Genomic DNA, 12,063 nt, shown 5'->3' with positions numbered 1-12,063 from the left:
CAGTGTGCAGCAGTCATAGCCATCAGCAGTAGCGTAGCGTACTTATGGGGGTCACTGTAGCCGTACATCATCAGGGCTTATTTGTGAACCTGAACAAAGATGTGTAGGTCATTTGTCAAGACATGCATTGCAGTCTTTGACAGATATGGGACAGTAGTCCCCTCTCAAGAAGAAGAAGTAATTTATTGACCCCCGTGGGGAAACTGATCCTCCAACTCCATTGCCTCGCTCAGGGTCACAGCAGGAGTATTAACCCTAACATGCACGTCTTTGACGGTGGGAGGAAACCGGAGCACCCGGTGGAAACGGGGAGAACACGCAAACTGGGACAGCCTGGGGTTTGAACCCAGGACCTCCTTGCTGTGAGGCGACAGTGCTAACCACTGGGCCACCGTGCCGCTCGTAGTATAGGGGTCAACCTGTCGCGTGTGAAGGGTTTTCCTGTGCGACCGTCGCCGAGTCGATCGATCGTGTCGTCGAATGTGCTGACGGTCACTTTATGTCCAGAAGACTGCAAAAGGTGCAGGGAGTGAAAATACTTTGCTGTTTTCCCTGAGCACGAAGCGCCGGGGTTGGCACGGGGCCTCCAAGAAGATCACGGAGTATACGTAAGTATCGCTATCAGGGTGTATTGTTAAGTCCAATTTTAGATTTGTCTCCTCTGATCTATGGCACCTGTTACTTCGCCCTGTCATCACTTCCCGACATGTCTGCTTGCCAGCGGCTCTCTGTGCCAACTGAATAAATTCATGTTTTTTCAAATTCTCCCTCATTTATGCAATGGAAATGATGTTTCCTGTGCAGTGATTCTAAGCAAATGCAAATAAAGTGTTTCTGGTAGAAGTTGCGAGTGGTTTTTCTGCCAAGCACCCGTAATATCCAGTTTTAAATCATGCATGCAATCATTTCAATATAAATAGACTCATATGAGGCAGCACGATGGTGCAGCGCTTAGCGCAGTCGCCTCACAGCAAGAAGGTCCTGGGTTCGAGCCCAGGGGTAGTCCAGCCTCGGGGGTCGTCCCGGGTCGTCGTATGTGTGGAGTTTGCATTTTCTCCCCGTGTCCGCTTGGGTTTCCTGCGGGGGCTCCGGTTTCCTCCCACAGTCCAAAGACATGCAGGTCAGGTGATGTTTTTGATTTAGATATACTTTATTGATCCCCGTGGGGAAATTATGCTCTGCACTTAACCCATCCTAGCTGTGTAGCTCGGAGCAGTGGGCAGCCGCCATGCAGCGCCCGGGGACCAACTCCGGTTCATCTTGCCATGCCTTGCTCAGGGGCACAGACAGGAGTATTAACCCTAACATGCATGTCTTTTTGATGGCGGGGGAAACCGGAGCACCCGGAGAAAACCCACCGCAGACACGAGGAGGACATGCAAACTCCACACAGAGGACGACCTGGGATGACCTCCAAGGTTGGACTACCCCGGGGTTCGAATCCAAGACCTTCTTGCGGTGAGGCGACAGCGCTAACCACTGCACCACCGTGCCGCCAAATCGGCCGTACTAAATTGTCCGTAGGTGTGAATATGTGTGTGTGTGTGTGTGTGTGTGTGTGTGTGTGTGTGTGTGTGTGTGTGTGTGTGTGTGTGTGTGTGCGTGTGTGATGGCCTGGTGGCCTGTCCAGGGTGTCTCCCCGCCTGCTGCCCAATGACTGCTGGGATAGGCTCCAGCATCCCTGAGAGCAGGATAAGCAGTTTGGATAATGGACGGATGGATGGATAGATGGATGGATGGACGGATGGATGGATGGATGGAAGGATGGATGGATGGATGGATGGATGGATGGATGGATGGATGGATGGATGGATGGATGGATGGATGGATGGATGGATGGATGGATGGATGGACGAATGGATGGACGGATGGATGGATGGACGGATGGATGGATAGACGGATGGATGGATGGATGGACGGATGGACGGATGGACGGATGGACGAATGGATGGATGGATATGTGCAAAGACAACTTAAAGGGATCCAAATACAAAAATCCAGGGACAGCAGACCAAACTAAGAGAAGGCTCAGCTGGTGTTCTAATCATTCTCATTATCGTTTGAATGAAAACTGGGATTACTAATAAGCACTTCTCGGCCTCGAGACTCGTACGGCTTCGGCGGCCATGACAGCACGGCCGGGGAACAGGCTGTGTTTGCTGAGATACGGATCATGCGCGGTTGTGTCGATAACGTGGACGATCCAAAATACTCATCTTTGCAGTTGCGTGAATATGGAATTGTTTATGTTTGTATTGCAAAGAAACGTACCGAAATTAGAGAAGGTTTCCTTTTTTATTGGGACATTGCAACTCCACAACCTATATTACAGGCGTTATAGTACAGCGCGGGTCTTCAACCCGTCATGCTTTGACTATTCTTTCGCTTCCCTTGCACACATATACACAGCAAAGTGATAGACAGAGCTATTTACAATAGCGCAAAAACAATAAAGTACAGCACCCCATCGTATGTACAGTACATTCAGCATGACCCTGTAACGACACTCTGAACTATGTGTTCAATATCAAAGTAATTACACTTTTAATTACACTAACAGAAATTTTCCCCAGTTTACAGATTTATTTCACAGAACATTACATTATCTCTCCCCTCGTCCCTCCCTCGCCCGCTCCTCCTCCACGCCCGCTCCCTCCCTTATTTTTCGAGCCTCCTTCGCCGCCTCCTCCGCCTTCCTCCTCTCCTCTTTCTCCGTCTCCATCAGCCACGGCCCTCCGAGGTAGCAGAGGATTTCCTCCGGGCTCCCGCGGAGCTTGGGCTCTGGGTGCAGCAGCTCCCTCAAAAGAGTCATCACGAGGCTGCTGAGGCCCGCAAACTGAGGAGGGGGAGGGTTGCTCGTCGGCTTCTCCTCCCCGATTAGCCTGGGGTCGTTCGTCTCCGTTTCCTTCTCGTGACCCCGCCGGCCCCCGTCGTTCCCCTCCTCCTCTTTGGCCTCACGGTCGAGCCACGCCTTGTACCTGCGGTAGCTGGCGTCGTCGTGGGTACTCTCTGCCCAGGGGAAGCAGCCGGTCAGCAGGCAGTAAACCAGCACCCCGAGGGCCCAGCTATCGATGCTGGTCTCCACCGTTATCCAGATGTCCTCCGGCTCTCTGTTCCCTCGCTCCACCTCCAGTTCCAACTCCTTGGCCGGCTCCACCTCAGGAGTGCAGAAGGGGGAGTCGTACCACACAGCCCGGACCGTGGAGCCAACGGGACGGACGAGGCCGAAGTCCCCCAGTTTGACCCAGCGACAGGAGCTGTCGCACAGGAAGATGTTCTCCGGCTTGATGTCCCGGTGGACAAAGCCCAGAGAGTGGAGGTGTGACACGGCGCCGCTCAGCTGGGACATCACCCTCTGGACGCACTCCTCCCCAACTCCCTCCTGGAGAGAGAGAGAGACGTGAATAAGATAGACAAGGTAAAGATATGGTGGAGGAAGAGAGAGAGAGAGAGAGGGAGGGATGTAAAGAAAAACTACTCTAGGAGGAGCTGGACCTGGTGAAATGCCCATATAAGGACACTTACGACATGATAGGAGATAAGGTACAAGATCAAATTGGCAGCCCTTGTTTTTCTTGATGTTTGGGGCTTCCACCAGGAAGTTGTATAAACCAGGGGTCCCCGACCCCCGGGCCACGGGCCAGTACTGGGCCGCAAAGAAACAAGCCCGGTCCAGCCATCTGGACCGTGTAGCGCGAGGGGGGCTTTTAATTTGAAACAGTTACTTGACGCGTGTACAATGACGCAATTTTATCACTCACCACGTGGCATTCAGCAGACCAATGGTAACTTCATAACTCGGAGACGCACTCAGTCAGCTAGCAGCTAGCTAGCTACCGTGAGTACCGGTAAAAAACAAACGTGGCTTGAGACTTTCTTCGGAAGAGATAGGGGAGAGAGAGAGAGAGAGAGAGAGAGAGAGAGAGAGGCTAGTCGTGTTGCTAAGGCTAGTTAATGGCTAGTCGCGTTGCTAAGGCTACTTAGTGGCTAGGCGTATTGCTAAGGCTACTTAGTGGCTAGTCGTGTTGCTAAGGCTACTCAGTGGCTAGTCGTGTTGCTAGGGCTACTTAGTGGCTAGTCGTGTTGCTAAGGCTACTTAGTGGCTAGTCGTATTGCTAGGCCTACTTAGTGGCTAGTCGTGTTGCTAAGGCTACTTAGTGGCTAGTCGCGTTGCTAGGGCTACTACTTAGTGGCTAGTCGTGTTGCTAAGGCTACTTAGTGGCGAGTCGTATTGCTAAGGCTACTTAGTGGCGAGTCGCATTGCTAAGGCTACTTAGTGGCTAGTCGTATTGCTAGGGCTACTCAGTGGCTAGTCGTATTGCTAAGGCTACTTAGTGGCTAATCGTGTTGCTAGGGCTACTTAGTGGCTAGTCGTATTGCTAAGGCTACTTAGTGGCTAGTCCTGTTGCTAAGGCTACTTAGTGGCTAGTCGTATTGCTAAGGCTACTTAGTGGCGAGTCGTTTTGCTAAGGCTACTTAGTGGCTAGTCGTGTTGCTAGGGCTACTTAGTGGCGAGTCTCGTTGCTAAGGCTACTTAGTGGCTAGTCGTGTTGCTAAGGCTACTTAGTGGCGAGTCGTGTTGCTAAGGCTAGTTAGTGGCTAGTCGTGTTGCTAGGGCTACTTAGTGGCTAGTTGTGTTGCTTAGGCTACTTAGTGGCTAATCGTGTTGCTAGGGCTACTTAGTTGCCAGTCGCGTTGCTAGGGCTACTTAGTGGCTAGTCGTGTTGCTAAGGCTACGTAGTGGCGAGTCGTATTGCTAAAGTGGCTAGTCGTGTTGCTAAGGCTACTTAGTAGCTAGTCGTGTTGCTAAGGGTACTTAGTGGCGAGTCGCATTGCTAAGGCTACTAAGTGGCGAGTCGTGTTGCTAAGGCTACTTAGTGGCTAGTCGTATTGCTAAGGCTACTTAGCGGCTAGTCGTGTTGCTAAGGCTACGAAGCCTTTCACTATCGTGGAGGAGCTGATTCTGCCTGCTGCCAAGGACATGTTGGGGGAAGCTGCAGCTGACAAGAGGGCAGAGGTTCCTCTTTCAGCCGCCACACTTTCAGGGGGAACTGATGAAACTGGTGAGTTGCAGTGATGATATATATATATATATATATATATATATATATATATATATATATATATATATATATATATAATGTGTTTGTGTGTGTGTGTGTATGTATATGTATGTGTGTGTGTATATATATATATATATATATATATATATATATATATATATATATATATATTATGTTAATGCGAGGAATATCTGCGCTGTGTGTTTAATGTCCAGACTTGGCTTTAAATGTGATGATACTAAAGATTTATAAGCCTAACCTGGTCTAGTATAGTCCGGTCATTATCAACCCACCCCCGCCCTTGCCCGGTCCGCCAGAATATTGTCAATGTTAAACCGGTCCGCCGTGCAAAAAAGGTTGGGGACCCCTGATATATACTACTTGGTAACTTGTCCAGATGAAATAAACTTAAAAAGTGGCTGCAGAAAAAAACAACCCTTTTCACCTTGTCTTACATGGCCTCCATAGGTGGGCATGGAGTTAATGCAATTTACAAAGCATCGTCCATTCAAAATACCAAAGGAACAAGATAGCAATGTCACAGATGGGAAAAGGGACAGAGACAAAATGGCTGTAGCAGAGCAGAGAGGTGAGAACGAGAAATGTGCGGCCATCGCCTACTCTAAATGACCGGTGCTTATACAAGCAGGATCGAACTTTAGCAACATGTGAAGGTCCACTTTAATCCGTTCTGTTCTAATCTATTCTAGTCCACACGTCCAGGATATTTGGCTGATGGCCCTTGTCAAAATCCCTGCTGTGTATCACGTATTCCTCCTTCAGACGGCGAAGGTAGGCTGGTCTTGTTATCGGCTCTCTCAGAGTTATTGGCAGAGAGACAACGACAAGGGGAGGAGGAGGGGGGTGACTGGAGGGTTTCAGCTGAAGTTTTTATCATTAAAGCTCCCGCTGACAGGAATGAGAGGGCAAGAGGACAGGCCACTATTTACATCTTCTAGTCGTTTCATTTGGGCAGCGTAGGGTAGCGCAGCGAAGCGGAGGCTGCAGATGGAGTTCAAATTTCAAACTCGTCTTGTGTTTCTCGATGACAGTTCCAGTGCTGTGCTGGATTCGGACCCTTATGTCGTACACGCTGAAGCCGACAGCTAAAGGTGCCTCTAAACTAAAGGCGACCCACAGTGTCTGTTAAAACTGCATTACATGTTGTCTCTGCAGACTTCAGCACTAAAAATGAAGTGTGGCGGGGTTTTTGCCGCTAGTGGTGCTAGCGAGTTTGTCCTTGTACCAATGCAGCTAACTTCCTCCCCATGCCACTGCACTGGCATCTGCCTGTAAACACTGGAGCACTGCGATGGAAACATTGTAGCCATCTAAATATTGGAAATTAGGATTTTCTGAACATCTTTGACGGTAATAACTTTCTTTGGGGGGGGGGGGTGTTTCCCTCCTTTTTCTCCCCAATTGTACCTGGCCAATTACCCCCACTCTCCGAGCTGTCTGCAGATCCAGCGAGGGCTGCAGACCACCACATGCCTCCTCCGATACATGTGGAGTCACCAGCCGCTTCTTTTCACCTGACAGTTCGCCAGGGGGATGTAGCGCATGGGAGGATCACGCTATCCCCCCCCCCCCCCCCCCGCCCCTGAACAGGTGCCCCGACCGACCAGAAGAGGCGCTAGTGCAGCGACCAGGACACATACCCACATCCGGCTTCCCGCCCACAGACACGGGGACGCCCGTGTGTGGGGACGTTGGAGGTAAAATGGGGATTTGAACCGACGATCCCCGTGTTGGTAGGCAACAGAATAGACCGCAATGTTACCCGGGAAGGTAATAACTTTGGACATCATACTCAGCGGGGTGTAAGAACAGACTCTATGTCTGCACAGGTGAACTCGCGAATTTAAACAAACCCCCGTCTGTTTACATGGAAACCTCCCGGGTTCAGCTTTAAAAGCCCGACGCCGTGTGAGAGACCCCTCGAAAGACCAACATCTGCTGACAGTCGCGCACGATTCAAACGCACCTCTGACACGATGACACTGTACAGGTCCCCATAGAGGCCCGCCTGCTGGGCGAAGACGTAGTAGGTCGGCGTGGAGAAGAAGATGCCCAGGGCTCTCGTCAGAGACGGGTGGGTGCAGAAGGAGAGCGACAGGTTGTATTCACGCAGGAACGAGATGAGGGAGGTCGACTTACGCGGGAAGAACTTCAAAGCCATGGGAGTGCCTGCGGTAAAGGGAAGTGGACAAACGTGTTAAATGCTGAAAGATTAAATCAGATCGAGTGAAATTTCCCCAAAAATTGTCATCGCCGTTGGATCGAGATTGCAATCTGTAACCGACACTGTGAACATATTTAACTTCCCCCTCGGGTGGACTGCATCGCGCTAGTAGAAGCTGATCTGCAGCCATCTCAGCTGCAGCAACCCTACCCCGGAGAATTCAGCAAAGCACTTCATTACACCAACACTGGTGCAAAAGGTTACGAGAACACTATACAGACACAAGTGTGCCCTTCCTGCGCCGCGGGAATGACCGCGCACAAGCATGATTACGTTATGACAGAAATCTGAGACTTGGAACATTTCCCCGCGCTTAATTAAAGTGGGTGTAGAGTTCCCGATGCCGGAACAAAGCTCTTAAGTAGGAATAAAGTACAGTGCTTGGAATTCAAACGGGAATTTTACATGTCGTAGCTGCAGAGTAGTTTGACTGAACTGAAACGAAACCGGTCGAAACCGAACCGGTTGAAACCGAACGGTCGCAACCTTTGACCTTTGACCTTCGGTCTTGCACCAACCTCTCTTTTTGTGTATGGCCAACATGACCTTGCCGTAGGAACCCTCTCCCAGGAGTTTGACCATCTGGAAGTGGTTGGAGGTCTTCAGACTTGACATGGACTGGGCCGACAGGAAACATAGCTCATCAAGTTCCTGAGCTGCTACCACAGCCTGTAGGACACACACACACACACACACACACACACACACACACACACACACACACACACACACACACAGTCATCAGTTTCAGTGTCAATGCGTGCAGTCTACAGATGATGATCCCTTGGTCTTGTCTTGGAAGCTGAGCTGGCATGTGTGGATGCTGCAGATGGGCGACTTTGCAGAACCAAGTTGGGTTCTGCTGCTCCACACGCTGACATGACATCACCAACTGCATGGCTCGTTGCATAAAGACGACTTCACATGTTTGAATCCTACATGATGCAAGGGGGTGGGGTACTAGTCTATTCAGATCATTTTCGGCTGTAGCTCCACCTGACAGGTGGAGAAGGAATAATTTCATTTGACAAGTAAGGGCTAGAAACGTTGCTCTAATGCCTATTATGACAGCGACAACCCTGTTTCCTGATATTTCCTTATCTTTCCTCATCCTCCTACTTCCTGTTGGGGATAAATAAAGTTATCTTACCTCATCTAATTCTATAATTGCCAATGGACATGGTCAGATAGCGTGATTGACTAGGACACGGTAACGTGATGTCTTATCTGGAGAATCCGAACATTTGGTGCTGTCATTCAGCCTCCCAGGTCATGAGCGGACATCGCTTCTCTGTTTTATCAACCGATCTCCGTCACCACTCCTTTTGAACTAGAGCCCCAACTGAATGTCCCCGCCAATTAGGGAGGGTTTGGACACAGCTTAACACAAAAGGTGACGCAATCGCAACGTGGTTGTATATTTTTGTTTTTGACCTTCCACTTGCGGGGGTGGGGGGGGGGGGGTGGCGTCACTGGCACCCTGTTTCGATTTTGATTGAATCACCTTCGTTAAGGTGGGAATCCACGTCCGAGTCCCGAGTCACAAAAGTCTGGTTTAGGGTGATCAAATACAGGGGAAATGCCTCTGAGCATTGATCCTTTTCACTGAAACCAAAATAATTATGTGGACCTGGTGCGTCGGTGAGCCTCATCGGGATATTTGTAACCGATCAATAAATCTGGTGCTGACGAGGGATCAGACTGTGTGCGGTGTTTGACCCGAGGCCTGTTCAAGTGGATTATCTGAGCTGTGTGTGTCAAGCGCTCGACAAAGCAGTGTATTTGATGTGCAGCCAAGAATAAGCCTGCAGGCCTGAGCCGGCGTGAAGGCGCTGCTCGGCGTCGATACCACCAGTTACGTTTCACACGGAGGCCGAGTCGAGGACAGCGGCGCCCAAATAGACTCAGCCTGCTCCACAGGTGAACCAGCAGCCCCCTACACAGCACTATCTGTCTGATCACTTTAAACCTACACCATACCACCCCATCGGTGTGCCTGCAGAAACCTCGCACCTCTGCAACGCAGTCATGTGATCTCAACGACATGCCTTCTTTTCTTTTTCTTCTTTTACCTTATGACGACGACGACGACGTCATGCCAGCTTCATAAAACAGTACAAGGACAATGTCCACCATCAATTCCCCCCCCCAAAAAAGAAGAAAAACATCAGGGCGCCCTGTGCGTACCACATATAAGGCTGAGGCCTTACTGCAGTGGCCCGGGTTCGAATCCAGCCTGGGCCCTTTGCTGCATGTCATCCCCTGCCTTTCCCGTCTCGCTTTCTCTCTCTGCTATCACTATCGACTAAAGACTGAAAATGCAACAAAAAAAAATAAAGATTAAAAAAAATCACACTGTGATGCAGCCAAACTACACGCAGAGAATATGAGTTGAGGTATGAAGGTTGTGCACTAAATCTGATCTCTTCTGACAAGTATTTCTAAGCATTTTTTGTAGATGTGAGAGTGAAGACAGCAAGTTATGTGACTTTGAGGTTACTATTGGAGCATTTGATGTATTTCAGTATCTTTTCCAGGTCATGTACAAACAGTTCATATGCTGCTCTTCATTCGGTAATCGCCAAGATGACGTGAATGTCATCTCTTAAATTGTGCAATCAGCTAGAACTGGTCCCTGGGCTGGTGCCGGTGTGAGCCGGTGCCGGTGTAGGCCGGTGCCGGTGTGAGTCGGTGCCGGTGTGAGCTGGTGCCGGTGTGAGTCGGTGCATGGCTATCTCGCTGCAGAGCCGTGCATGCAACACATCTGCTGCAACAGCAGCACTGTGAAATCTGTGACGGCCTGTCGACATGAAGGGGCGATTCACTCTTCCTCTGTCAGTCAGTGGACCAACCACTGGCCAGTACGGGGTGCTGGGGCCCGCCCCCTTCAAACATCAAGAGATGAAAATCTACTTAAACATGTTAAATATAATTTAGTTGTGTGATGCAATAATGATGAAATAACAGTGTTGTTAGTCTGTGAGCGCCTGTCAGCAGCATTAAATACTGGTCCAAATGGTATTTGGTTGGTTCCTGTCTGAATACATATACTTCCTGTCTGAATACATATACTTCCTGGGTGAGGGGCGCCGGCCAAACCATACCTTATGTAAGCCCTCAAACTTGTGGCGAGCAGGTGACCTGAGGCTGCTGTCTGATTGGTTTCTTCAGATTTTCCAGGGGGCGCTGTTCTGTGCCGCCCCAGACACTCCCACTTTTATTGGCAGTGAATTGGTATTGTTGTAATGTTTCTGATCTAATGTGATTGGACAATTCTCGTGGTTGTCAATCATGTTCACACCCACCACCACGCCTCGTCTCGACTGTTAATCATCCACCGTCTACCAACCCTGATAAACTCTAGGCTGCATTGTCCTTCTTAATAACTGTGACTGTGTGGACAGCAAAGCAGCTGTCAGGTGTGCCGCGCCAAGGTAAACTGCGCCCCCCCCCCCAACATTTTTAGCACCAGCCGCCACTGCAATGGACCCTGGCGTTGCAGGGAGCACTCTGGGATCCAAAAGCCAGCCTCTGTGGGTTTTACATAAGGCTCTGTGAGAACTAACACCGTTAAGACAAGTGAAGCCAGTAAACACCTCGAGCTGGAAATCTCTTCAACAGCTCTGCTGGAGCCGGGCGGCGCGAAAAGAACAGCCAAGACGCCGATAATACATCTGTGTTCCACCATCATCATCAAGCTATGCAGCCCCGAAAGCCCCGTCTAATACTCAGTGCGCATAAACCGAGATATCTTGTCTTGCCAGCAGGCGCGTAGGGGCATAAAAGCGAATCTAAATTTGCTCACATGAATCATTTGCAGTCGTATTTCAAAGCAAAAACTCACAAAGTAATAATTCAAAAACGACAAGAAGTGCTGAACACGGAACAGTCCGTTCAGAATCAGAGTCAGAATCTGTTTCCATCAACAACTTGAAGGTTGCACATGGAGCGAGTGTGACCTGGTGGGGCGCTCACGTAAAACACACAACGTAACACAACGCTATCAGCGGCGGAATGACTGGGTTTGTCTCCCTTTGCTGATTCAAATCATTTTTCATTTATTCTGATGATTGTTATTTATTTTGTTTTTTACTCACGGCCATTTTAGAAGCGTCTCTGTTCAGTGGGTCAGGCTCCGTTCACTCTGCCTCGGTTCTTGCCAGCATCTAAAGAAAGACTGGAGAAAAACGTCCTGCAGACTGAAGGGTCGTAGTTCACATCTACTGTTGGGCACGTCTGATCTGCTGTGAGCCTTTGGGTGAGGGTGACAGTGGAAATACTACTACGGGGGGGGGGGGGGGCGGCTGGCTTCTGGGCAGCTGTGGAGTCTGTGCGGTGATAAAACGGCTTTATAGCAGAGACGGACGTACGCCCGCCACCCTACCTACCACAGCGACCTGGGATAGCGAGTGTTTTGCCTCTTCCCAGGAGACCCCCCACCTTACTCTCACCCTTTCCTGTCCTTGTGCCAACTCTCTCTGTCTCTCGCCTGTTTTGCTGGCAGCTATGCATGTACCAGCTGTAAGGTATTTCAAACCCCCCCCCCATAAGCCCCGCTTGCCCTCCCACTGCACGGCAGTGTTAATGTCCCGATGTGTCTGATCTGTCAATCTGTCTGTCTGCACAAAACCATCCCGTTCCTTGTCCTTCCTGCACCCCCCCCCCCCAGCCTTGCTGGTCCCCTCCTCAGCCCTCACTCATTTTCTGCATTCCTCAATCTCTCCAAATACACTTGTACCCCCCTTCCCCACACAC

At 50.1% G+C, this 12,063-nt stretch overlaps 1 protein-coding gene across 1 annotated transcript; it reads right to left on the bottom strand.

Annotated features, from left to right (window-relative positions):
- Positions 1–2,304: 2,304 nt before the first annotated feature.
- On the bottom strand, positions 2,305–11,432 carry sbk3 (SH3 domain binding kinase family, member 3). Its single transcript, XM_056286895.1, has 4 exons — positions 11,406–11,432; positions 7,827–7,977; positions 7,051–7,253; positions 2,305–3,382 (listed from the first exon to the last, which is right to left on the bottom strand). Exons 1-4 carry the CDS (start codon positions 11,409–11,411, stop codon positions 2,603–2,605), a joined length of 1,140 nt encoding a protein of 379 aa, XP_056142870.1. The 5' UTR covers positions 11,412–11,432; the 3' UTR covers positions 2,305–2,602.
- Between the last annotated feature and the right edge of the window lie 631 nt (positions 11,433–12,063).

This window comes from Lampris incognitus, chromosome 9 (genome assembly GCF_029633865.1).
Source record: "Lampris incognitus isolate fLamInc1 chromosome 9, fLamInc1.hap2, whole genome shotgun sequence".
NCBI lineage: Eukaryota > Metazoa > Chordata > Actinopteri > Lampriformes > Lampridae > Lampris > Lampris incognitus.
This window is presented reverse-complemented; position numbering and strand designations above follow the sequence as displayed.

Bases quoted from the DNA above. Each gene is read 5' to 3' on its own strand.
- sbk3 (XM_056286895.1), bottom strand. The intron at 7,254-7,826 runs GTTGGTGCAAGA...CCTTTACCGCAG, and splicing joins GGCCATACACAAAAAGAGAG to GCACTCCCATGGCTTTGAAG. The intron at 3,383-7,050 runs GTGCGTTTGAAT...CTCTCTCTCCAG, and splicing joins ACAGTGTCATCGTGTCAGAG to GAGGGAGTTGGGGAGGAGTG.